The 27,056-nt window shown below is 36.2% G+C and overlaps 3 protein-coding genes and 1 long non-coding RNA gene across 17 annotated transcripts in view; 3 read left to right on the forward strand and 1 right to left on the reverse strand.

Moving 5' to 3' along the window:
* Nucleotides 1-109: 109 nt before the first annotated feature.
* LOC107263131 (kinesin-like protein KIF9) lies at nucleotides 110-3,622 on the forward strand. 10 transcript variants are annotated; one of them, XM_015730016.2, is made up of 13 exons: nucleotides 111-402; nucleotides 488-639; nucleotides 693-786; nucleotides 875-1,054; nucleotides 1,116-1,301; nucleotides 1,376-1,593; nucleotides 1,665-2,018; nucleotides 2,112-2,220; nucleotides 2,278-2,410; nucleotides 2,487-2,677; nucleotides 2,744-2,887; nucleotides 2,977-3,384; nucleotides 3,460-3,622. In XM_015730016.2, the coding sequence occupies exons 1-13, from the start codon at nucleotides 286-288 to the stop codon at nucleotides 3,502-3,504; spliced, it is 2,331 nt and encodes a 776-aa protein (XP_015585502.1). In that variant the 5' UTR covers nucleotides 111-285; the 3' UTR covers nucleotides 3,505-3,622. The 10 variants fall into 10 exon arrangements, with proteins under 10 accessions (XP_024936333.1, XP_015585502.1, XP_015585501.1 ...); XM_015730015.2 differs by having other exon boundaries at nucleotides 2,977-3,602; XM_015730018.2 differs by having other exon boundaries at nucleotides 2,311-2,410; nucleotides 2,977-3,602.
* Nucleotides 3,623-3,673: 51 nt separating this feature from the next.
* LOC107263134 (retinol-binding protein pinta) lies at nucleotides 3,674-5,223 on the forward strand. Its single transcript, XM_015730028.2, has 5 exons — nucleotides 3,674-4,051; nucleotides 4,260-4,419; nucleotides 4,490-4,595; nucleotides 4,661-5,030; nucleotides 5,122-5,223. The coding sequence occupies exons 1-5, from the start codon at nucleotides 3,898-3,900 to the stop codon at nucleotides 5,193-5,195; spliced, it is 864 nt and encodes a 287-aa protein (XP_015585514.1). The 5' UTR covers nucleotides 3,674-3,897; the 3' UTR covers nucleotides 5,196-5,223.
* Nucleotides 5,224-5,277: 54 nt separating this feature from the next.
* The window catches only part of LOC107263130 (ABC transporter G family member 20), a 29,137-nt gene continuing 7,358 nt past the window's right edge, over nucleotides 5,278-27,056 (reverse strand). For 3 of the 5 annotated variants that reach the window (XM_015730012.2, XM_015730010.2, XM_025080561.1), the window contains exons 3-15: nucleotides 17,342-17,590; nucleotides 13,936-14,250; nucleotides 13,566-13,673; nucleotides 11,764-11,857; nucleotides 10,978-11,145; nucleotides 10,612-10,746; nucleotides 10,339-10,493; nucleotides 9,837-10,044; nucleotides 9,580-9,757; nucleotides 9,294-9,480; nucleotides 8,940-9,205; nucleotides 8,443-8,529; nucleotides 5,278-7,935 (exon numbers count right to left, since the gene is read on the reverse strand). In XM_015730012.2, the coding sequence (XP_015585498.1) occupies nucleotides 7,721-7,935; nucleotides 8,443-8,529; nucleotides 8,940-9,205; nucleotides 9,294-9,480; nucleotides 9,580-9,757; nucleotides 9,837-10,044; nucleotides 10,339-10,493; nucleotides 10,612-10,746; nucleotides 10,978-11,145; nucleotides 11,764-11,857; nucleotides 13,566-13,673; nucleotides 13,936-14,250; nucleotides 17,342-17,590 (2,365 nt within the window). In that variant the 3' untranslated portion in view covers nucleotides 5,278-7,720. Of the gene's footprint in view, nucleotides 7,936-8,442; nucleotides 8,530-8,939; nucleotides 9,206-9,293; nucleotides 9,481-9,579; nucleotides 9,758-9,836; nucleotides 10,045-10,338; nucleotides 10,494-10,611; nucleotides 10,747-10,977; nucleotides 11,146-11,763; nucleotides 11,858-13,565; nucleotides 13,674-13,935; nucleotides 14,251-17,341; nucleotides 17,591-24,041; nucleotides 24,439-27,056 lie in introns of those variants that run through there. The other 2 variants (XM_015730014.2, XM_015730013.2) reach the window with 2 other exon arrangements.
* On the forward strand, nucleotides 17,667-21,941 carry LOC112493727. Its single transcript, XR_003058404.1, has 2 exons — nucleotides 17,667-21,279; nucleotides 21,359-21,941. It is a non-coding gene; the product is annotated as an uncharacterized LOC112493727 (long non-coding RNA).

Raw genomic sequence — 27,056 nt, forward strand, 5'->3', positions numbered from 1 at the left:
GCGATGATCACAAAATTCTATTCCCGGACTCGCCGCTACGATTTAGCGCCATGTTTTTGGTATCGCCTAAAACTGTAGCGTTGTCATCTCCCTACTCATCTCTGTCAACAATCGGTATTAAATGCGCGCGCACTACAACTGGTGGCGCACATTTATGAATGAGGATCTAACCTTAGTTGTCGCGTACAATTCAAACCATTAAAAACATTTAACACAATTAATATCATTGAATTTATTCTAATACCAGGTTGGTGCAGCAGAAAATATATTAAATATCCACCTATTATGACTGATAATGAAGAGGAAGGTAATACTAAAATAAAGAATATAAAAGTCTTTGTAAGGATTCTTCCATCTGTAAATACACGTGAATCATGTGTAAAAATTCAACCCGAACGCAACGTTAGATATATTTTCATTAAATACAATATATTTCTCATATCTCGTTTCTTTTATGTTGAAAAATACAGTTCTATTTTTTAATTAGATAATTTATGTAAAATGCTTGCAAGATGCTAAATTCCACAAAGATTCAAAAGTAAAGGATCAAACCTATTGGAGATTTCCAACTGATGGAATATTTTATAATTCCTTCCAAGAAGACGTTTATCAAGGGGTTACGAAAGATTTTCTAAAAAAGTAAATAAACAAATCAGAGATAAAAAATTTTTGTGAAATTAAATTCCATTAAGCGTTTTAGATGGTGTGGATGGCGTGATAATGACGTATGGACAAACGGCTACTGGAAAGAGCTTCACAATTAGTGGCCTGAGAAGTAATTGGGAAGTAATTATTAAAACTATATTTATTACATGAATTAGAATAAAAAATGAACTAAAATAAATGGTATAAATTACATATTATTTGTATACAGAACAGAGGATTACTGGCACGGCTGTTAGCTGATTTGTTTATTGAAAAAAAATGTAGAAAGCACATAAGTGATATTGAATATCAATTAAGCTTCATTGAATTACGTGGAAACAACGTTAAGGATCTTCTCACTCCTCAGAATGGGAATACTTCGCATACTCCAAAACTTGATTCTTTCAAGGTAAAGTTTTATTAGATACACCATCATAACTAAGCCAAAGAAAATATTTATACCTATATAGAATATCACATCGGTTCCCTTACGCAACGAGGAAGATACCTTAAAAATAATTTTTGAAGGTGAAGCACATAGAACCATCATAAAGGGTTCTAGTTACCCAAACTCTCATTTAGGAACTGCTATAATTACATTTCATATATCAAGTACCAGCTTAATAAAATCATGGGCTGTGGTGACAGCATCAAAAGTAAGATCCAATTGGAATATCTTTAAAAAAAATATTAAAAGATCATTTCATTATAAATTTGCATACCAATTTAGATACACATTGTTGATATGGCGGGTGTCGATACAATTGGCAAACCCAATTGTTTTAAGACAGCCTTCGACGTGGGAAATGCAAACTTGGCTAAAACACAGCTGGAACAATTTTTTGTATATCTTGGGACTTCTGAAAATATTTCAACAACTGCTGTTGTTCGTACAAGCAATGTTTTAAAATATTTAGGAAATGCTCTTGGAGTTACTTCTATTATACGGTAATAAGTCCAATTTTTTAGAAGCTTAATCCAAAAATGACTTATATTTTGTTTTGTAATTTCTCAACCAGCTGTATAGCTCATATACGAGCAAGTAGAGAAGATCTTGACATCACTTTATCAATGTTACGATTCAGTAACAAAATTGCTAAATTGCAACCCTTAAAAGTGACATACAACATCGTTCCACAAGCATCATTAATCATTCAAAGACTTCAGGATAAGGTGAATTTGTTAAAGAACGAGTTGGATATTAATGACATTTTTTTTCACAAGGAAGCTTTGATGAATATGTCAAAGGCTAGAGTTGAGCAAATAAAACAAGATGGCATTAATTTTTTGAATGGGACACTGCCTGATTTAATGCTCCTAAGTATTTCACAAGCTCAAGTATTGCTGAGAGCTTTTAAGGAATTATATACCAAGTACATATTATTTAATTATAATTTTCTAGAAAGTATTTTAGGGCTTAAAAATTATATGACGGATGATACTATGTGAAATATTTTATTATATAGGACTAATTTGGAAAAGATCGAAGCGGTGAAGAATGCTGAAATGCTTGCAGCATCTAAAAAGGATTCAACGCAACATCTCGACATTTCGAGTAGTTTAAGAATATCGAAGGTAATACTTTGTTATTAATTATTATTATTGGATAATTTGAATAATTGTAAAAATCAGATGGGAAGCAGTAAAAATGTTTCTTCGTCGCAGAGTAATAAATTTCGTAGAGACATCGAACGTCTACATTCAAAAAAATCGGCAGCGTCAATGGAAAAAGTGAAAGAAAAAGTGGGCGACCTTCGGAAATCGAGTATGATCATTTCTGTGAATTAAGAACTTGAATAGTGTTTAAAATTAGCGAAATATTTAAAAAAATTTTATGCCAGGTATTACTTTGGGGCCTGGATTACCTGATTCAGCTGAAGGTGATGCAATAAAAGCTATGAAAATTACGAGGCATACAAAGCTTTCTGATGGTTTAGCCTATCCAGATTCTGCGATTGCTGATGAAATTAATTCTTTGGTATCTGAAGTTAGTTGCAGGCTATGTATATTAATTTTTATTAAAAATATTACAGTTAGTATTAACACGTAATGTAGATATATTCGTAAACAGTATATTACAACTTATTTTTATCAATAGGTACCAACTCATGAGGAAGCTTATTATCGGTTTATTAATAAAATTGAAGAGGCCGCTCGATTAAACAAAGAGTTACAGAAAAACGACGAATATCTTGATGCGCAAAGAAAAACGTTGACAGAAGCGATCGAAAGCTATACCCAGGTAAAACTTTCAAAATCACCATAGAAAAAAAAATCAAGAACGAAATATTAATATAAGTATCTGAAAATTGATTATCTGTTTGTACACAGATTAAATTGAAATTGGAGTTAACTCGAAATGAATTAACAAAAGAACAAAACCTCCGTCATCTTCAAGGAAATGAAAAATACGACACAGAAGGAAGAATCTTGATATCACAAATGGAAAAAAATATATTACAGACTGTGATGAATTTAGAAAATAATTTGAAAAGTGCACAAGCAGAGTTTATTGATGTAAAATCAAATATTAAAAATATTCTTAATAATCGGTCAGAAATTCAGCACCAATTGGAAACTGCTTTTGAAAAATTCTGCGTGACTACATATAGCCAGCCAATACCAAAAACTAACACAACTCCGCAAACACTGGAATCCGAAATAAACGAAAACAATTCGTCTGAATGCATGAAGATAAAATTTAATCAACTCCAACAAACAATGAAGCACATAATAAAAGTATATATATACCAATTTACCGTGTTAATTAAAGACACTTTTCGATACAGATTATTCATTGCAAAATAATTTTAGAAGAAACCCACGATAAAGAAACCTTGGAACAATTACGCGACCTAACAACGATAACGAAGTCAATGAAAAATATTCTGAATAATAATAATATAAGGTATATAGATATGATTTTTCAAAGAATATACTGCACTACGATGGACACAAAAATTGAATAAAAATAAAGTGCAATTTAAATGATCTATTGTAGATATATTTAAACGATTTAAATAGCTATAATTCAATGACTTACCGCATGATAGAGCTAGTGAGCAGTGGAATTCGTGTATCACATTAGTGTACGCTTGATTTATCTGAGTGGCTATCGTTATTATTTTATCTCCAGTCAGTGTACGTTAGGGAGAAAACTCGATACGCATGTAGAATTTCAAGTGTTAAACTTCTGTGGAACACAGACTTGTTATACTAATCTATTGCTCGAAGAATAACTTGTTATGTGAGATGTCTCAACCACCAGTTTACGTATGCAAGTTGTCGGTTGAGGAGAAAAAATTTGCGGCGGTTAATTTAAACGAGACTGATGCGGTTAGGGAGCTAAAAATCGAGGAGATTAGACAATGGATTTTGAGAAACAAGGATCTATGTGCTCGTACAGGTAAAAATAATGTTTTTAATGATACGACGTGATTTTCTTTTTTCATATTTATCTATCTGTACAAATTGTTGTCATTTGATCATCTCGCACTTTACCTAATATCAATCTAATCGAAACCTATGAGATATAGAGAATCGACTAGTTCGATAGAATCGCTAGATTTGAAAAATCGAGTTCATAACCATTCAATATGATTTTATCTATTCAGACGACTTTTTTATTCTGCGGTTTCTACGCGGTTGTAAATTCGATGTCGAAAAAACCAAGAAAAAGTTTTGTAATTACCATGAATTAAGAGCGCGCAGTCCTGAATGGTACAGTTATCGAGATCCTTTTCTACCGGAACTGCTGGAACTGTTCGATTTGGGGTATTTGCAGATTTATTTAAATTTTTCAAACGCATATGGACGAAAGCTCACACATTTATTTGACTACTAGGGTTTTTTTACCTTTGAGAAAAGTCGACAGTGAAGGACGTATGGTAATCCTTATCAGGGTAGCAGTGCACGATCCAATTAAACATAAGCAAGCCAACGTATTCAAGGTTAGGATATTGATAGAGTGAAATGCAATCAAAATGATGTGGATTAACTAAATACTCAATTTCAGGCTGGTAAAATGATCTTGGATGTAGCAATAAAGCAAAACGAAATGGTTTCTTTACATGGTGTCAAAGTAGTTTTCGACCTAAATGGCGTAACATTGAATCATGCTCTTCAAATGCCACCTAGTGTTGTCAAGCGTCTTGTGCATTCCTGGCAAGGCTGTTACCCTATGCGAATTCAATCTATGGATTTCGTGAACGCTCCTATTTATGTGAACGTGGTGCTGAACGTATTCAAGCAATTTATGAGTCACAAGTTAAGAAAAAGAATTCATATTCATAATCAGGGAATCAAAGCAATACATAAAATAGTACCCACGAATATCTTACCAATCGAATATGGCGGTACTGACGGTACTCTTCAAGATTTAAAAGGTTTGTTTATTGAAGTATATTATTTTCTGCTAGAAAAACATATATTACCCTATATTCGAATTGTTTTAGTCATTGTCTCTCTTTTTAACAGAATACTGGACGCATGTCGTTCAAGATAATCAGGATTGGTTCGCGGAAGATGAAAAGTACAAAATGATTTTGTAAACATGAAATGAACATTTATAACGATGGGGCAAATAATATCAAGCAGTAAGGTAAGAACAGAAATAAAATAATTAGCACAACTTGTTAGTACCTTCGAATATTTTTTTACATAGGATTACGGTACTTTATTATGTGTTTACAATATATATATATACATACTTATTATTATTAGCTCGTGCGTCAGTATACTTTTTTATGTAATTGTATTTTTTCTTAAAAAAAAGGTGTTTCTTCTTCTCGTATCCGTTTATTGGTACCTACTGTTTATAAATCAATTAATTAACGAGTGGAAAATTGATAAATGACTGGTGGAAAAAAAACTTTATGAATCAATTAATATTTCCGTGACTCTTCATTCTTTGTTTCTCGTAAACTGCAATTATGTATGTCTAAATAGATATTTGTATTCTCGCGTAAAGGTGCATTCCGCAACGAGTAGTGGATACGATCATATGATACATCAACTATAAGCCATAATCGAAAAATCTTTTTATTTTCTTCTATAATATTTTAACAATTTTCACGCCATTGTACAAATTTTGATATCCTTCCCGTTATATGTAAATCTCGATAATTAACAAAACTCTGCTCGAACAATTAACTATATGTTTCGTCTTAAATTCTATTGAATGCTGTAATCGTCATTTAATTAAACATTTGATAAAAAATTCAATAAACATAGTTTCACGCAACGTAGCTTGCCCGTAGTCGATACCATCGGCAGAATTCCTTAAATCCTTAAGTATATAATTCTTTACGTAGAGCAATTCGTCAAAAAAGATTTTTACTCTCATTTCGAATGCTCATTGACGCGTTGATTGTTTTCCCTTGATAACACATTAAATTACAGAAATTTTCCTAACCTCGTGCATAAAGACTCTGTTTATCGTGCATCAATAGTATCACACGACAACACCTTATCACGCGTCTGATATTCAAGAGCAAATAAAATTAACTCTCGCAAAAAATTTTTATCAATTAATACATTAAAAAAGAATTATACCAACATATCCTGATCAGTTATACTTCTTTCGTCTTGATTGCATTATATGGTCGAAGCACCCGCGGAAACTGTAACGTAACGAAAAACAACGTCGAATCGCTCAAGTTAACTTGGATGAAGATTTTTGCGAAAAAAAAAAGACACCGTGACCCACATTATTACGCTACTTCGAAATCAACATATTACGATATATATTTATATGTACAATTACAATTAAAAACTTTATTTGAGGACGGATGATATAATCTTTCTTTTTTGAAAAAAGTGTAAGAATTCCTTCCGTTCGCACACTTTAATTGTTACAAGTTAAATAAAACATACTTAAGTCATGGGCAAGTATAATCGTCCTACGCTAACAGCTACTTCCTAATAACTTATAAAAAAAATACTAATTACAATCTTTTTCTTATCCACGAGAACGAATTTACCGCAATGAACACCTCTAGGATTGACGATCCAATAATTAATCGAACCTAATGAAATTTAATAAAAACCATAGCCAACAATTATACAAAACCAAAACGCTCGTCTTGAATAATTTCGATAAAATAGGTAACTAGACAGTCGAACGATATTATCGAATGTCATTAGTCGACCAATTGATACAATAACGAAATCCAAAAGTTACAAGACCAGAGTTTCACCAACGTATTACATTACCAAAAACCTATTCTTCGAGCATAAAATTCAAAACACCACATGTTTTCCCATAACATTGACATTCTGTACCACGGATAGGAGGATGGTCCACAACGGTAAGATCGTCATCTCGCGAGAAACTCGTAGAACTCGAGCGATCGTTGAGCACACAGAGACGCATAATAGACACAAAATAATAGACACAAAAGCACGCAACGGCCATTACGAGCGCGGTGCCTATGGATTAAGATCGATGCGTTGTTTTTGATTTAACGAGATAAGAAAGATCTCCCGCAAGATGAGAAGAGTTGATAAAAGTCATATAACACATCCATGTATCTCCTCCACCATCAACATTGCGAATAGCCGCACAGCTTCTGCATGTCCTTAAATTTACTAAGAACAGCAAAGGTTGTAAAACAAAAAAAAAAAGACAGAACAGCGTCTTGCCCTAAAATCCCGAGATACTGGAGTCATTGATACAGCCAGCGTCGCCACTCAAAATTTCTGGGCCCTTACGACCATCTAGGTTTGAGGTTTCGCTCTTCTCCGTCATCACAGTCTCAAGTCGGTTATCGATAAAGGGGGTTAAATTTTGTGGATAATTAATAAAATAAAAATAATATAATAAAGGTAGTCCTCCGATAGCGCACGTCCGGATGACACCGGTGGTTCTTACCGACCGAAACTTTACCAAGGCTGGCAAGGATGTCTTCGGCATCGTTGACCTTGCCAGGGATAATCGCGCGATCGAGTAAAGGACTAAAGTCGATCCGCGCGCTTTCCTCTCCCAATGCTCTTCGGTAAACTTGGACTTTGCGTAGTCACTCTTTATAATTTTCACATACTGTACATAGGACCCGCATCGGTGGTATGCTTTTGTTTAACCACGTTTGAACTTGAGAACCAGCATGCTTATTGTGAGGAAAACGACGATCCAGAGGATGGTGGAGATGAAACCGTTGTAGACGTCGGGTTCGACGATGGACCAACCGCGGGTGAGCATTGAACGTAGTGACGTGGTAGCCATGGTTAATGGTAAAGCTTGGGATATGTATCGTAGTATCGTAGGCATACCTTCCACTGGCCAAATGACGCCTGAAACATTTTAATGGGAACTCTTTAATGTCAATAAGAAAAATATTAAGATATTCGACTGTACTATGTAAATGGATAAAAGGAAAAATATAGAAATTGTTTGATATGTACGTCGATTTGAAGTTTCTCTTAAATTTTTTGAACTATAGGTTCGGTTAAAATAACTCGAAAAAACATTTTACTCTTTTTCAATCTTTTGCGTACTTATTGCATCGTTCATACTTTTTTAAAGATGTGCGCTTATCTGACGCTATTGTCATGCTAAGTGACAGATGATTTTATCAAGTACGTTATGTGACTGTGATGTATGAGCTTCAGATAAATAATGTATAAATCGGTACGAATTTCAGATGATCGGATACGTTATTCGATTTAATACAAAGTTCATAATGAACTTGTCTGATGTATTAATGCTTGATAACCTATAAAATCGACCTTGATCATTACACAGAAAACAATATCGCGTATTATTATTATAATTGTCAATGCAGTATTGGCATTACTTACCACTGAGCAGAAGCGTAGGGTAAAAGCTGCCAAGGGCCAACTGAATGGCATTTCTTTCGAGTTCGCAAATCGCCGAAATCACAAATCCTATGAAATAAGAAATGAAAAGAAAAAATCATTAACGTTTCCGATAAGTATACTCATTATCGATACATGATTATGTAATATGCCAGTACGAGTTTCTTTATACTTTACAGAATAGCTGCACGATCAACGAGATTATTAAGTTATAAATATTTCTAGCGTGTGATTGGTCAAAGAGATAACTGGCGTAAGAACTTATAATAGCTTCGTATGGATCACTGAGCATGATTTGGTTTTTATAAATGTATTTGTCCGAGTCTAATAATTATCATTGCATATTAAGTTTCAAGAGATCTGTAGCAAATGAAAGGTCACTCGTAAATAGACTCTTATATCGTTTTAATGATATACTATGTAATTGTCCAATCAATTCCAGGTAAGAAAATGAAGATTCTTCAAGGTAATATACCCACCGAAACACATGCCGCATAGACCCTGAAGTATCGTAAGGATGATGACCCAGCCGATGTCACCTTTACATTTAACGTCGAATACGAGAATCATGAAGATAAGGACAAGTGCGGTTTGGCCGCACATCACGACGAATTGTGTGACAACGTGAGAAAATAGAATTTCGCCAGGTGAAACACCAGCTACCCAACTTCGATCGAGAAGACCCTCCATTCTCTCGATTATCAATGCGGAAGACGTCAGTGCCACAGCCAAGAAAAAGACGATGCTGTAATCGGAGTTAAAGAAATTATTGATTTAATTAATGAGCGATAATGAGCGATGAGCTTCCGTTAAGTTAAGATCAGTAAACTTACGTTAAAATAACACCAGGAGCTACGAAATCCGTGAAACTCGGTTCACTGGAACCATAAATCGGTTCTTCAAATTGAATGGGAACATCCGCTAACTTTTCATTCCGTTCACAAGATTTTAACAGATCCTTAGCGAAGTCCCTGTACGAGTACTGAAGGTTTCTAGCTAACATGAGTCCAATCTGTTGATCTAGAAATTAAAATAATAAAAAAATAACTGTAGTACAGAATTTGAAACGTAAGAAAATTATTTACTCTTAGATGTAGCTACCATTAAGAAAACACTTACTGGACATATCGAGCCAGACTCTAATTTCGCTCTGATCGAGCGTCTCGTCATCAGCATCCCTTCCAAGGACCATTCGCGCTACCAGAGCGTCAGTGAAGTTTTCCGTGAAGTACAAAGTACCCCAAGCTTGACCTTTGCGCACAGCTTCCATCGCGGATTCAGGATCGGGATAATATTCCTGAAGAATCATCGAACTCTCAGTACCCTGTCTTAATCAAGACCATCACAGTCACCATTGTCACTTTCGTAATACTCACTTTGATCATTGTATTATTGTCGAGGAACCTGAGATATCGACAGCTCAAATTGGTGAAACTACAATTTTCCGATACTGGACAAGACATATTTTCGTAATTCATTTCGTGATTGACAATGGCCAATTTTAGTCCAGTCGGGTCTCGTCCGATAGCAAGACAAAAAAGTATGACCTGCATGACCGGCAGAGCAAAGATGAAGAGCATCACTCTGCAACGTGATAAAACGATAGGTTCGTTACGTATGATAATAAAATGCTGTGCAATCAAGATGATATGAATATACAATAATCACGCTCGTTAGTAAGACGCATCTATTAAGGCTCTAAAAAAATCGCATACGTATTCGCGTACAAGATTTGCCATTTATGCTTATAAGAAAGTAAGAGTACGCGAAATGAAATATATTCCGATGACCGTAAAATCTGTAGAACTGACATATTTTCAAAATCGTATGATTTACGATGAAAAAAAAAAAAAAAAAATCTAAACCTTCGCTACTAACCCAACGTTTCTCCACATTCGCAAAAAGTTTTTTTGCAACAGCGCCCGCATTTTCCCAGGACTGGTTATTCTATAGCAATCCGAGCAGTCACCGCAATCTTCGCACTCCACGGACGAAGACTCCCCCTTGACGCCAGGCAATGGTTTCCCGTTGAGCTGCATGATGTTGCGAGAGGAAAGAGAAAGAAAAAAAAAACATGGATTTAGGTGAGAATAATTGCGAACGTGACGGCAAGCTTTCCTCGGGTCACAATGAAACTCAGGATGATCTTACGTCGTAATGGCTGCCAACGCCATTCGTCGTGTCATGGATGAGAACTTCTTTACTCTGATGAAAGTTAAGGCCGACTACTCCGGACTCATCAGTCACGTACACCGATTCGTCTTTCTTGCCCCAGTTTAAGGATGCCTGTTAATAAATGATTCCTGGAATAAGTACACTTGGAAAGCACGTACCGACTCGGAAATTCATAGACAAGTATCGGCGACGGCTTAAAGGGTAAAGAAAAAGAAAAAAAGAAAAATAGACTATAACCTATAAAGTCACGGAACTCTTAAGTTCCTGACTGATAGACGTCATCGAAAGAAATTCATCGAGTATATCTCTTTGTTTGTAACCAAGATATATATTTATGCTTACCAGACTGATATTATTTGAGATATTTAATTCCGTGGTGGGTTGTGCATATTGTCCCTGCTTCCTGGAGAGTTTTAAGAACACATCCTCAAGGGATGGACAGTTGTACATGGTAAGAAGAGCCCTGGGTGACTCCTCAGCTAATAATCGTCCACTCCTCATTAAACCAATCTGAAATAATAATATTTCATCCGATACAGAAATTTACGCCGTATTGGATATTACTAGCCAGACCCGAGAATTGTGCTCGCATGTGCAATTTTCGCGATAAAAGGAGCAAAATGCACTCGGCACAGGTATGCAACGATATCGAATCGAGTTGACTGGTACCGTCCTACGTAAGCCGGTACCGAGCTGCGTTCGTTCACCATTGAGAGGGAAGAAAAAAGCGAAAGGTAAAACGGTAAACTTAACAGCCCGAGAATTTCATGCACTTTGCCATTCAATATTTTTTATCGTGCAATCAACGGAGCAGAAATTTCGTCAGGTTATTGTGACAAATCAACCAGTGTCCAATAAATATAAACCGCGATCTTCCAATCTTGTATCTGACAACTGGATGGGAAAAATTATCTCTAGTAATTTTATATTTAAATTATTGGCTACGAAAATTTGGTAAATCATTGGACAAGCGTTAGCGTTACGTAATGCTTTACCTTTTCACCTTTTAATACCTCATTCACTACAGTGCTGTTGGATAAATTTATTTATTTTTTTAGACATTCAATTAGGCTGATATAATTATTTTTTTCAATCAGGCTGGCTACTAAAGGGAAAAAAAAAACTTACCGTGTGAGCTTGTCGAGCCTCCTCAATGTAATGCGTTGTGATAATGACTGTCTTATTGCCGTCTTTGGTGATTTGGACCAAGTGATTCCAGATACTGGAATCGTACAATAAGAAATATAGGTGATATTGTTGTGAAAGTAAATCTGTACGTGGCCAATTATCTTTATGGAAAAATGAGAAACTATCGACAATATCTGTTCGTAAAAGTTCCGCGATGAAATGTCCTGGCGAGTATATTAATACATTATTTATGAAACGTTATACGCAAAGCGGCTTTTTCAGGCTTAGCAATGCCTGCACCTTGACACCGAATGATCTTGTGTTAAAAACTAGCAATTTGCGTGCCTCGAGCGTTATATCTTATCAATATCTGACGCAACTGTAATGTTTCTTTCGTTCAATGCGAAAAAATTAGCGAACGATTATCACTTGTATCCATGATCTCGTATTGTGTTAGGACGATGCTTTTGAATTTCATTGATCTTTAAGTGTTCACGTGATCCCGCAGACATAACTAGTCCCGTAGAGCCGATGACTACCGGATCAAAGAATATGACAATTCAATAACGTTAGTCGACTTGAAAGGTATTGAAAATTGTTCTCTTATAATAAATAATCGTCCCAATTCGGGAATTGGAAAATTTTACAAGATAGCGGTGAATCAAAATTCTTTTATTTTGAATTTTGTCGATAAACATTCAAACAGTTGAATTATAACCCACGCTGGAACGTAAAATAGCCTACGTGACCATCTAAGTATTACAGGTTTAATGATTTAAAAGAATCCGCAAAGATTGGCGTGTTTAGCGTACGTAAATTTATCATGGAATATTAGACAATTTTTTATGTCTGCGGAACACGTTAAAATTAAAAAAATCGCTGAACATTCGTGAGAAGCGTCGGGCGATGTTATATCCGAGTAACTAATTAAATATTAAGAGATTTCACAGGTCCTGATACTTGGATATGAGAAGCTATAAATCTAATAGAAATAAAAGAGAAAATTATTGCTCCAAATATTATTACAGTCGATGTGAAGCAATAGACGAAAAATGAAAGTCATTTTAATTATATTATTCGACTGGTAAAATTTCAATTGATCATTTAGCCTACGAGTTTAATGAATTTTTTACATTGCGTGACTTTCCATCTATACTTCATTCACAATAATTTCCACAATGAATATACAAAGGTCGGTAAAAATACGAGACAACGTAGAATTTGAAAAACAAACCTTCTTCCAAAACATCTATTTTTATGTTCTTTTCCAAGGGAATCCAATTAACGTACAATCACTAATCTATGGAAGTTCGTGATTTGGAAAAATTCTCGAATTTCCAGGAAAACAACTGACCGAATCGATAAGCTGAACATGTAGATGATTAAGAATGCTCATATATTCCAGTCCCTATTATTTTCATAAAATCACCTAAGTAGTGCTAATTCGTTCGGTATATGAATATTCACCGAAAGAGTAATACCTCTTACGTTTCCTTTCCATTTCCTTTGCTTAAAATTCATAAAATCATGTCTTGGTAGAATAGCCCTCATTTTTCCATACGTGTTTATTTGCAAAACTGGTTTTCCTCGCGGTCGATCAGACAAAAATAGTTTAACAAGACGTGGTCGACAGACCAGCAACCATCTTGCAACGTCCAAAGTTCCCATTGAAACCTAGCATCTAAGACCCAGACTCATGTTTTCGAATATTTAAATGATTCCTGCACGCGATAATTACTCAGGTACGTTAAAGCGATTGTATTATCTATATAAATAGTTCAAAAAAAAAAAAAAAGACTCACCTTTGCCTCAACAGGGGATCCACGCCGACAGTAGGTTCGTCCAGAATGAGAAGTTCCGGGTCGTGCATGAGTGCCACAGCAAAGGAGACTCTCCTCTGTTGGCCTCCGCTGAATTTGCAAGCAAAAATTTTATTCAACACTGCACTTTATCCCTTCGGAAGAAAATGCATTTTACATGGATAATCTGAATTCGTGTATAATAAATATATCTATAGATAAACAGACAACGAAGATGAAATCAAGTTAGAGATATACAATGAACTGAAAAATCCGATGACGTAAAGTTATCGAGGATCACTCGAACGAGTTGGCAAAATACGAAGTAAATTTTACGAATCAAATGAATCTATAATTATTTTCGAAATCTCACCTAAGATTTTTCACCATTCGATTTTGAGAGGGCAAATCTAAAAATTGCAGTAAAAATCGAAGTCTGTCAACAATCTCAGCAGTGCACATGCCGAAGATCCAGCCAAAGTACATCATAGTCTCTCTGATGGTGAACTCCCCGTAGAGGGCTATTTCCTGGGGCATATATCCAACCCTTTTACCAGGAACACCAGAACCCTTCGTACCCGGTTTACCGCCGAGTACCCAAATCTCTCCAGAGTTCAGGCGTCTTCGTCCTACGATGCATGACAGAAGGGTTGTTTTCCCACAACCACTAGCACCCAAGAGACCGTATCTGTTGAAGGGAAGTCAAAAGAGATATTAATGAAAATGACGTCACGTTACGTAATTGAAATCTACTTAATTCATTTTTCGAAATGACATTGACAAGGACTCCTTGCTATGATAAACCATTGATGCGAAGGCGTCTATCTGGTGAACCGTGCTTTTGAAGAAAGCGTAAAAAATCTTAATAGTACTATGTTGCCATCTAACCTTCCGTGTAATGACAATTACTGACAAGCCAAGAATTCCTACCAAGACGTCACGTAGTAAATATATTACGCCGGAGAAAATAACCGGGTACCGTTCTCCTAAGGACGTTACGGACGAGGCTACCCGAGAGCTTGCGAAATTTACAAGAAAATATTCTCTTGGAAATTAAACGCAACAACGCATTATGCGCATCCTCTTTCGATTTCTCCAAAATTCATAACCATCTTGTTTGCGTTTAAATCGTCTGTCACGACTTCCGGTTTGCAAAATACCGTTGATTTTACGTGCCCCTTTGCGAGTTGCAAACGTCCACTTTATTTTTTGGGGAATTTCGAAATTATCTTAAATTCATATAACGACAGTACACGTAACAGACAATGATATGCAAACTGAATGGAGATTGACGTTCAATACGAAATTGCAATGTGCTTCGGGTAAGAAAGGATCGATGAAAGAAATTCGCACCACCCGCTGATACCGACAGTCACGTTTAATCATAAATTCGATCATTTCCGTCTTTGTTCAGCATCCGACACTCGGGTGTACGCGAAGTATCTTGGGAGAAATGTTCCTGACGTAATCGAGGTTGTAGTGACCAGTAATCGCTAGTACGGGAAAGGCGTTCTCTTTCGCTTGGTCTGGCAAAAATGAAAGTGATCTCGTGAAGGTCTACTCTCGTTTGCGTTCAGTCAAATATAAAATTATGACTTCGTAATTGGTCAAAAAAAAAGTTGCGTAACGAATTTCAAAATTTTTTACATTCCCTTGGTGATCATCGTACTTTGGTATTCGTACGATCAAACGCATCGTGTCTATTAACTAGATCGATTGTAAATGCAACCACGTGACGCACGAGTGAATACGAGCTGGCGAAAGCTATTGATAAATTTCTTACAAATATTCTCAAACTACGCCTTGTAGATACAGAAACTCTGCTGTTATACACGTTGGCGTTTTGGCGTGCGTATAAAAAGGAAAGAGGAGAAAAGACTCGTGCATATTTACAGTGTAGATGTACACGAGTGCCGCTTGGGTAATTATATAAGAAGTACCAAAAAGTTTCGACACGTTTCTTGAGACTAAAAATAATGTTCGTCAAGAAATTTCCACCTTACTACCGAAAACATGTCCGGCTTTCCAATTGAGTCACGCCGGGATACGAAGTAACACGTGTCAGTGTCGATCGTTACCAAAAGGGAAGGCAAATTGCTCCGGGATATTTTTCCTTCGTAACGTGAATATGGGTGCACGTGCACTCAGACATTATTTCGTGGATGGTCCGTACGCTTGCACTGACTTAGAAATTTAATCACGATATCAAGTTGCGAGACGTATTTCGCGATTATTTTTTGATAGGATTGCTAATAATTTTTTTTATATGATTAATAAGATGTCTGGATTTTTTTAATGGATCAATATATTTTATTGATTTTCCCGATTGTAATTTTTAGTCTTAATTGGCTGATAGAATAATTGAATTTATCAACGTTATCGTCAATTGAATTGTTATTAGTTGTTACACGAGCTTTGTTAATCCAATTAGGCACGACTGTACCGATTATGGCATAAGCTCAAACATGGAGATTGACAGTCCATGTGAAGTGCATGAATCCGGTACTTAATAATTTGCACGTGACTCAGATATTTTTTTTGTCCACCAGGATCATCATCTCGAAGGAAAATAATATCACGATGATGATGACAGGTGCGTGCGATTCTTGGTGAATTATCCTGATACAAGGAAAAATTGTACAGTTCAAGGTAAAATTCAAGGAAATGCAAATAACGCTCATCAAGGTGACTGCACATTTATCTACTTGGAACGTCAGACAATTTTTTATTTTCATAGACGAGATGATTGGATCTATAACAAGTATAGATCATTCGATCGACTTTAGATATTCTAATCGAAGCTTTTTATGGGATTTCCTATCAATCAATATATCCCGAGTTATCGATGAGTTCTCGTTCGATTTTATACGGCTTGTAACAAATATTATTTGTTTCAATCGACAATTAGTTCCACTGATTGCAAAAATTGGCGCTGACTCATTTTTACAAGTCAAAAAATCTTTTTTGCGCTTTCAAAAACATGTCTTCCGGGCAAAATATTTAAGCAGGATACGACTTAGGCACGTGTTCTATAAATACGAATTTGCCGATTGGAATTTGAATGATGATTAATTATAAATTTTTAATTTATCTACAATCTCTATTGACAAATATAGACTATGGTTGTAAAGCATAATTTTATTAAAAAAGCCATAACTGTATGAAAGAGAATGAATCTCGTTCGAGGCTGTGATATAAATACAGCCGGAGTTTCAAATCTCTCATGAGAACTCAAAAAAGAGCCATCGGAAGATTTTGCATGAAAATAATTAATATGCTAGTGTGATATATTCTTTGGAGCAAGGACGCTTTCATTTTGGGTATTTTTGCTAATAAACAGTATTACCGGTTTTGCCAGTATATTTTATGTAAACTCCCAGCTTGTATCCACCGTTGCAGATATTTCTTTTTGAAAATTGAAATCCGACTACGCTCCATTCCACGATCCTTATTATTTCCTAGAACGTGACGTCCATGAAGCGTCGAGTACATTTGAAAATTTGCGTATTCATGTCATCTCCATGCGTATACATCATCCTCGTATTTACGCATAAATTGCGAAAGAGATATAAAAAAAGCGCAAAAGCAACAAATACCAAAGATAATTTTCCATTAACCAATGAGAAAAGTGTATATACACGGTTAATGATTTCCCGTACAGTCCTATCCATATGTCATATTTCGTTGTTGCAAAATATTTCATTTTGCATTATCACCGACAATCGCTTAACGGTCCCTGAATACAATGGCACAAGCTTGAATATTTAACATGTACTTACATAGACCCTTTGGCTACTGTCATACTGAGATTTTGTATAACATGATTTGGATTCTTGCTACTGCCATAAGTCTTAAAGGCGTGCCTGACGCTCACGGCTTGTTGACGATTCCAGGCTTGATTATTCAGTCCAGGAGTTGCAAGAACTGCATTAGGCGTTATAGTGCCGTCCATTTCGTTTTCCGTAGTCTGCATAGTGTGGATTGAATTTGAATTACCAAGTACACCGTCGACTCCCGTAGTGATGTCGCTGAAAAAGAGAAGAAAGAAAATCCAACAATTAAAAATCAAATCACGGACCAATAATCCAATAAATCTGCCTAAATCTAATTTACTTCAATAAAAATGTAACTGGCATCACTATTTAAGGAACAATCGCAGCGATAAACATTAATCCCCACTCGACTTCCTCTTGAGACACAAGTCAGACTTGACATTGTATAAAATTAATATTAAAATCTTTTTTTTTAATTTATTCAAAAATCGTCTACAGCCATTCAGCAGATAAAAGATCGAGTCTAGGTGACTCATTTGCGTTAAAGGCCATAGGAAATTGGCCCCTAAAAAATCTATTACCGATAGACGGTCCATAGTCAATTATACGAGTACTCCTAAGAAATACGTAACAATTGTACGATTTTTGAATTTCTCAAGTACGAATACTCGATGTGTTTTCGAAAACTTGAATATCATAAAAATGTTACGCCTTGCCGAGTAAGACATACCGTGCATTCTAATATATGTCAAGTATGCATCATGTACTAGGGGCGAGCATGCGAGTCTACCTTTATGCGAATGGAATCTCATAAATATACATGGACAGATACACATATGATTGTAGGTACGCGAAAAAAATAATGATAATATAAAACCACTAAGAAATTTTATGGGACAATGAAGAGGCTCGAGGAATATACGGAAATCGTATTTATAACTGTGCAAATGACAAAGGGGATGCAAATCGATTGACCGTTACATTATGGAAGAAATATGAATGAATGATAATATAAATTTGTCACGGACTGTGCGGTACAGTAATAAAAAGATCGATCATACATTACTGTATAACCGTGAGGTAAAATTTAGTAGCCTCTGAAGAAAAAGTTTTTCAGTGCTAAATTCCTCAACTAAAAAGTCAGCTGTTTAACGTATCAAATATCTTCTATTGGAATTTTATAGGATTCAAAGGAATCTCGCCTGCAGCCGGCCGTTTATTCTGGATTGCACGCTGGCAGAAGGAGTCAGCAAAGACTGTTACGTAAACTCGCGGCTTTCTTTTCGCTGACGCTTAGCAGTTTCATTGGGCAACCAGCTCACATACGGGAGCACATGCTGAGTGTATTATGGCGGTATATGTAGCGTAGCTATGCATGTCCAATAAGAGACGATATATATGATGGTTTTCTAGTATGAAAATCCTAGGGAATTTTGTACTAAGCGTATAGAATATTTTTATGTATTTTCGTGCATAGGTACCGGCGTAAGAGATATTGCAATTTTTCTTCGAAATTTCTATGTAATCCAACATGATAATATGTTGAATAATGTAGAAGAATCAGTATAAAAATTAAAAATTAGCATAGTCTTTAGTGTACTCGCAATGTATATTGTTAGTCATCGCGTGTTACACCATTGCTATCTATCATCCTTAAGAGTGCATCAAGATCGCGGACTCGTATTATTTTCACGCTTCCACGCGATAGACATTATACGCCTCGTTCGAGTTGTTAAACGATAGAGTTGTTGTTAAATAGAAAAAGAAAAATCTGAAAATTATCAAAGATTATTTTCTCTTTAAAAAATCCTCATAAATCATCGGGATGACAGTTTCCTTCATATGTACTTGAATGCGTAAGATTTTGTATTTACCGCCAAAATGTATCCGTGTCAAAGCGCTCGACGTCCGGTGTAATTTCTTTTCTGGGAAGAGACCGAAACCAAAGGAAACAATTAAGCAACTTCCGTTAAGAGAGAAATAAAAGTCAAGCGAGAGACATAAAAAAGGATAAGAGTGAAAATGTCCGCGTTAAGAAGTTTTGCGAAATGGTCGTTAGATCTGGCGAATCCGAACGAATTATTTACCAATTAATCAACTTCGTTCTTTGGCAAAAAAAAATGAACTAATAGAAGCAGCACAGTTTCCGGAAAATTACGTCACCCTCAATTCCCTCTCGTTACACGAAAGAAAATTCAAATTTACGGATGATTGCAAAAAAACGGTTCTATGGAAGCAAGAGACTGGTAAATTTATACTTGGCGTAATCGATAGTTACGATATTGATTAATTACCGGAGTAAGTACCATTACAACGATGTCATTCCGTTAATGCTAAATAAGTGGGAACGAGACATTATTTTCTCGAAGCTTGACTATAGGAAATTCGACGACTTCGTTCTTGTTAACGATCGATATCCGCCATATCCTTCGATAATTAAATTCAGCCGAACGGCAGTTCCGTACGACTACTTGTGGATGATTAAATGTGTCATTATTGAAACTTCGCCTTCGCAGCGCATTGGTGAATGAATTTTGATAAGCCGTCAGGTAAAGTGCATTTCAACGAAATCACATAGCGAAATCAGTTGGGTATCCATGCGGTTTGTGCGTTCGGATTACACGAATGGCATAATATACAATGGCATCAGGATACATCATATTTGCCAATATTAATGGTGCTGTACGTAATGATGCTTAGTATTCGAAATTCGAAATCCAAGATGGCCGCGTAATGCTCGATGGTGTAGATTGCGCAAGATAATTCAGCATTCCGCCTCGGAATACGACGACACGCGCTTACTTGACTCCCAGACACATGTGGAAAGACTAGCTTGAGTTATTCCTTCTTTTTAATGGGCCATGGTCAAGTCGAATTTTATAAAGGTGTCGACCATTGTGGAATACTGCATTGACACCTGTGGCTATTGTGTTTAACTATTTATTATTTATTTTTATATTCTTCAATAGATTAGCAGGACATTTGCATCGAATTCACCTTTGATTTACAATTCGTCCGGGGCAATCTCGTGCATCTGCGAGTTACCTTTTTGACCATGAAATTTAGCAATTAATAACTACGTTACCGATAAGGTAGTCTTACTTTACTTCAAATGTGAAATTTACTCTGTAGTCAATTATAATACAATAACCTGCTGGGAAATATCTGACTCACAGTGTACCCTTCGAGCTTCGGAAAAAGCCGAGAATGTCTAGATTTATTTTTTATTATGTTTGTATATTTGTTCACTCTGGTATCCTTAGCACTGCCAATGCCAAGTGAGTGTCATGGTGGTTTAATTAAAATATCCATACGCCACTTCACGTGAACCAACCTGACGCGAAGGCCAGCGATATTTCTTTTGACCAATAAAATAATTATTAAAAAGGTTTCAGGGAATAAAGTATAACCCAATAACAATATACTGTTATGTTGTTTTGTCAGTTCTAGTCGCACATTTTTTATTGGAAAATTTATCATGCCTACAGACAGCTGTTCAGTAGACTATTGTACCGATTCGAACGAACGAGCTAACTTCGCTCGGTGCAATGTTCCGGAATAACCTTATATATCCGTAAGTGCATTGCAATATTTAATTAAATCTTGCTTTCCTTTCAAATTACTTTTTCCACAGATACTTGCCGATCGCCATTAATAAATTACGCACTGTGTACAAGAATTAGGTATAAAAAGTCCTTTCTAAATATCGTTCCTCGTGGATAAACTGCAAGCCAAGTAACTAAGCATAACAGAACACACCTGCGCGTATATGAGAAGCGGGAGCAATTGCGCAAGTCAATAAAAAAAATCCTAATTATTTATGCCGTGCAAGTTGGTCAAGAAATCAAGTTCTGTCTCGCAGTATAAAATGACATCTACACAAGACCAATGACTACCATGGAATAGTATGTGATTTCATACAACGGAAGATTCCACAAAATCATGTAAGATACAAAAATTTATTGATATAACAACTCAATCTGCATATTTTTATCTGACTGTTATGAAATTCCCGAATTACAGTCTCTAGGTCATAGGAGAAATAAAGGAGTATCTAGATATTATGTATCTACGTGGGTTGGCCCCTTGTGGCTGGTATCAAAATCGTGCATCCCGAATACCGGTCAGTCATGTTTACGTCATAGTTTCGTCCCGTATAACCAGCTGACCTACTAAAAACTTCTCAATCAGACATTCCGTGGTACCACCTTCGGGAAAAGTTTCGACCGTCTCCCGATTCTAGATGTAACGCATAATCGTGCGTTAGATTATGACCAAAGATTCACGACCCGACCCATAACCCACTGGGATTATTCAGGACGACAGTTACACCAAAGAAGAATGTTTACTCACGGGGAAAGTCAGACGGTAGGCTTTTGTGAGCGTAATTAAAATCTCACTACTTACGTCACAAGCCTCGACAATTCCTTTGAGTCAAATTCCATTATTGTGGTGAAAATATTTTATATTTTAATTCAAATAAAACGTTATTTTTATCGGTACGGTTGACTCTTAAACTAACGAGAAGAGAAAAGCAGAGGACGTGATTTTCCATTGTGAAGCTTTTGCAATTCGTTTGACGAGAATAAATTTTATGAAAAATTGACCGTGTTGATGATTAGTCGATTTTAAAATTTTTTTTTTCTCTTCTAATTAGAATTACATATCGAGTAAGTTATACATCCGGGTATTTTCTTATAGGCCTTTTCATTACACTCCGCAGACATCTCATCCTGTGGCTATGGCTGAATTAAAGTTTTTCTTTCGAAACTTTAGTTGCGTGGCTCTTACGAAATATCTAACATGAGTCATAAATAAAGGGTACAAGAAGGCATTACGAGATTATTGATTATGCGTATTATAAAGTCGTATGAGATTTGTAATCCGTATATACGCATTTTAGATTTCGATATTTTTTTTGTATATTCGAGCAAAAATTCTTATTGTTCGACTTAAGAGGTTAACCGCCACTTTCTGTCAACCCGTCAATCAACTGTGAAGAAAATGAGGTCGAGCGAAGCATCAGACGTGAATAATGTCGTTTTCTTTAGCTAACATAACTCACGATATTTGATAATTTTTTTACTCAAAAATCAATCTTTTGTAATATGGCGATCAGCATCAATCGAAAATTTGCCAACTTCTTCACTCTAACTTCACTACTAACAGCCAAAATGAGGAATGTCAACATTGACGACGTTCCTGCTATTCACGAAGACCGTAACCACGTATCGACCAGTTGGCTGTTCGTCTTACTTTCTAAGGACTGTTATGGATTGTCAGTTACGTTTATTATAAACCGTCGACTGTCCAGTGAACTACTGCCGTGTATAGTATACAGAATCGATAAAGCTTATACTCCAGTTTTCTTTGAAGTACTGAGTAATGGCATTGGCAGTAATATTTCCCCCATAAAATATTAATAATTTCCATCCGTCATTAAGTACATGAGAAATATTGATCACAGTTGAATTAACATCAAAATGGACGAAGCATCTTTTTCCAGTTAGTTTCATCAGTTTTTTTATAAATTCATATTTATTTTATAGTCAAGCTCTTCCGCGATTGCCACACAAATAATTACCTAATTTACCAAAATACCGGTCAACGATCTCCAGTCGCCTTGTAGACACCTAGGGTTTAATTTCACGGCTCAAGGCGCCAAATTCAAATGCACCTGTACGAGAACCTTCGATGAAGCATCCGAGCTAATGACTAATGTTAAATTTTTCTTTTTCGATATTTATTATAACTTAAAATGTTCATTCGATTAATTAAGGACTGTAGGTCGAATCTAATTGTAGGAAAGTAAGATTTTGCGGATTCGAAATAACGTTTTCGAAGGTCGCGGCGGAATTATTGTCCAATTATAATAGGTGACGAGACCCGCGCTAATGGACGATACTTTTACGGTCTCGTGCTAACTTGCATTTTCCTTTGTGCCGTCTAGAAAGTATATTTCTCTCGGTCTTTCACGCCGTGTCAGACTATCTTGAGGCGATTTCTTTACGAAATTGTATTCCGGCTGTCTTGCACACCCCTCTACCTGTTAATATAGCATACAGTATTTCTGAGTACTGTGTGGAAATGTACATAAACAAAACAAGAATGGGTTCTCAATTAATACTATAATAATTGTTATACTATTTTCAATGCTATACAGAAATTCCCGTATAATTATTTGAAAAAAATATGTAAATCTGATTCGCGCTAGTTATTCCTATCGAACCAAGTCATTCCGTTACTGTAAAACTTGCCGGTCCATTTCTCAACGTTCCTCAAGTCCTACACACTGGTTCCGTCAACGTTCCAATTTCCACGATTCTAACACCTACGTCATGTCAGACATTCGTATACGCGTATACATAACTGTAATACATATCCATAAGTACTTGAAAGATTTTCGCGGAAACCGTTAAATCATTCAATATAATGAATAATAAAGTACGACAGACATTTTATCCACTAAGATAAAATCTCACGCGACCGAACTACTTATCATTCAAATTACATTGTCACATCTGACAGACAGTCGATTACATAATTATACCATAAAAACAAAATACCTATCCTACTATATAATACCCTGTACAATTCCTGAATATACCACGAATATTAATATTCACTCGATTCTTCAACTTCTCCTCGATCCTTCACAAAAACTTCAAAAACTAGTCCCAATACACATAAATCTGCAAATACGTACACGTACAATCGTAGATATAAAGGTTGCACCCCGCACCCCTTTGGACGTTTAGCAAAGCGCAATCAGTATGATTTTCCTCAAAATCGGAGTCGCTCTTTCTGCTCGTATCAACGAACTAAGTGTAATCCCGTCCAGTGAACGTCATTGAATGATGATTCCAAATAGAACGCACCATGGATTATTATAACGTCACAGCACACACAATCGAGCCGTATTACCGTATTAATCGTAAAGACACGTCCTGTCTCTACCGTACGAGTTTCCTTGCAACGTGTAGAGAAGTCGTGTGTACCGACGGACGGACAGGCGAAGTGAGAAACGTAGAGCCAAATAAGATCGCGAAAGAGGCCCTCTTCTACTTTCGAGTCCTGCCGCAAGACTGACCAACGAGAACCGACTCACCAGGTCCGTCAAGCTATAGCCTCGTTGTGTACTCTCCCTCCAACTATTCCTAAGCCTCCACCTTTTCCTCATGAACTTCCACCTCCACTTCTATACCTTTTGAGTCCCATATGTTCAGAGCCTTAGCACTTCCTTCGCCAAAGCTATAAAGTCTACGACGCTCGACTTATAAGATCTCAGGATCTTACTTCCAAATTCATTGAGTTTGCTATAAGATTTCTTTGACTGACGTTAAAAAGTATTTATCGGAAAGTCCACTTTTTCACTGATTTTACTTTTATTTCATTATACACGTATTTCAATTCTGAGTGTTGTATCGTGAATGTAGGTTTATTACAGTTAGGGAATACTGTAACGAGTGTTTCTTGTTGACAATATTTCAGAGCCAAGTATAATTAACAATTTGTATCGTAGTGCTTATTCGGGTGTCAAAAGAGAAACTAGAGAGTGCAGGTTAAGCAGGTCTTGATCAACACGAAAAGGAGTTGATGATCAATGCTGTTGAAATTGTCGGTGTTTCAATGCCAATTACTGTACTACGTGCGACGATTTCAGCACGAGTCAAGGTTACCAGACCCATAAGACACCCGTTGAAGCTGCAATGCTACTCGTATACCAGTTTGGCAATCCTTCGGCTACCAACTGACGTAACTTTCCTGCAACGTTTAGATAACGTCCTTCGCTATCAACCACGTTGATTTTCCATCCCTTTGTATTTGACAATTTGCACGTCACACGATGGCGCATGTTATCTGTACCAGAAATCCTTCGTATTCGAAGGACATATCGAACCCGGAAATAGGTCAAGGACTAAAATTAGATAATTGCCAAATTCAAGGAATGATCCTGGTAACGCACTCTCGTTTATACCCGTGAAAGTAAAAGTACGAGTAAAAGTAAAACACTAAACGACTTAACAAAATGAAGAAATAACTTTCTGCCGAATCCCACCGACAATGCACATGTCAACGTACCGGCTAATTCAATTGTCTCAAGGCACCAGCTGAGAATTCTCAAGCTGCGAGCTGCTAACATTTCCTTATGTGCGTTAATCGATTTACATACTTTAAGGCTGTAGACATTTGACTCAGCGGACCAGTAATCCCGTCTGCCTTACCGACGCAAACAAAGGATCTATTGTCTTCAAAATTCCACGATCAAATTCCGCCTGCAATTTCTTCACGCTGACGCAGCAACGTTCAGTCAAAATGAAGCTCGGATCAATATATATATATAGTAATTTGAAATCTGAAATGGCGTTTAAACGAAATATAAGGATTCAGGTAACTTATTCGACTGACCTTAACTTCCGGTATCTTTACGGTTATAATGTGACGTTATAATTTTATTATTATACCTAATAAGGACATTAGTCGCGTTAACGTCACCAGAACTAATATCTTTACGCACGCGTTGCCGTATACGGTGCAAAGAATACTCGTTTATATAATAAATGCCGATTTATCTACCGTAAATCAATTACAATTTAGCGTTGACTGTTGATTAATTATTGCTAGAAACTAAGGACTATTGATATGCGTGAGTTTAAACTACACGGATATTGCTAGTCATTTTTGATTTCAATGACCGCCTCTTCGGGATTATACTATACACATACGACTTGTGAACTCTTGAAATAAAGGTATGTACGTCATACGAATTTTCTTATCAAGATTTTCTATTATCTTATACGTTACAAGAATTGTAATACGTTGAACGAGAAATTGTTTAATGGGCACGTGATCGGATAGCAAATATTTTTTTAAATTCCGCCTATCGTAAATTGTTATAGCAACGAAATTTTGCAGGTCAAGAAATTTTGCGACTAAATTTTTTTACCAGAAATTTAATTATCGTAGCGTTACGATCATCCGCGGTATTTTGAAAAACAACGTCCGTCGAACGTCCTCGTCATCGTGTTTCCCTTGACAAATAAATTGAGACTAATTTTGATTATATCAAGTAATACGCAGTGCCGCGTAACGGCACGTAAGTTACCGGCATTATTTTTTTTTCGTCATAAACGTAATAACGTGTACGTTATTACGAATGATAAAAAGTCATAGGGAAAGAACCGAAACGATTTTGCGATTCGTCACAGTAAAGTACAGTGGTACGTACAGGTTCGAATTAGTTAAAAATAATCATGACCACAGTCAATCGCAAGGTTTTACATTGACGAAAATTAATAAATGGCATTAACATTGAATTTCAACGCATGCCCATCAGTGTCTGCTGTGTTAATGAGGGTCAAGCATAATTTTGAAAATCACTTGTTGTCGCGTTACCCGACGTCGGAATTTTCGATGGTCCTCCTTTTCAAAAATGGTATATAGAGACACTGGTAATCTGTCTGTGAATATCAAAGAAATATTCAAATTTATACACGACGGCCATGACGTCTGGGGTCACCTCGGCTCGCGTCAGCAAGTACGACATGACGAATTAACGTGACGTCACTGGGAGTCAGAAAAAAAAATTGAAATTTCAATGGACCAGCACCGAGGCGAGAAACGAAATCTTTAAATAGTTAATAATTAGTGGCGAATAGAGCACGTGTATCTGAATATATTTAAATGAGTCGAGAGTCGAGTGTATTCTCTATTTTTAAAG

Source organism: Cephus cinctus, unplaced genomic scaffold (assembly GCF_000341935.2).
Source record: "Cephus cinctus unplaced genomic scaffold, Ccin1 Ccin1_scaffold0132, whole genome shotgun sequence".
In the NCBI taxonomy this organism is placed as follows: domain Eukaryota; kingdom Metazoa; phylum Arthropoda; class Insecta; order Hymenoptera; family Cephidae; genus Cephus; species Cephus cinctus.

What these genes read in the sequence shown, in the direction of transcription:
- LOC107263131 (XM_015730015.2), top strand. Translation starts at nt 286, where the DNA reads ATGACTGATAATGAAGAGGAAGGTAATACTAAAATAAAGAATATAAAA. An exon ending in ACGAAAGATTTTCTAAAAAA is followed by an intron (nt 640 to 692) that starts GTAAATAAACAA and finishes AATTCCATTAAG; the next exon opens with CGTTTTAGATGGTGTGGATG. An exon ending in CTGTGGTGACAGCATCAAAA is followed by an intron (nt 1,302 to 1,375) that starts GTAAGATCCAAT and finishes ATACCAATTTAG; the next exon opens with ATACACATTGTTGATATGGC.
- LOC107263134 (XM_015730028.2), top strand. Translation starts at nt 3,898, where the DNA reads ATGTCTCAACCACCAGTTTACGTATGCAAGTTGTCGGTTGAGGAGAAA. An exon ending in AGCAAGCCAACGTATTCAAG is followed by an intron (nt 4,596 to 4,660) that starts GTTAGGATATTG and finishes ACTCAATTTCAG; the next exon opens with GCTGGTAAAATGATCTTGGA. An exon ending in TACTCTTCAAGATTTAAAAG is followed by an intron (nt 5,031 to 5,121) that starts GTTTGTTTATTG and finishes TCTTTTTAACAG; the next exon opens with AATACTGGACGCATGTCGTT.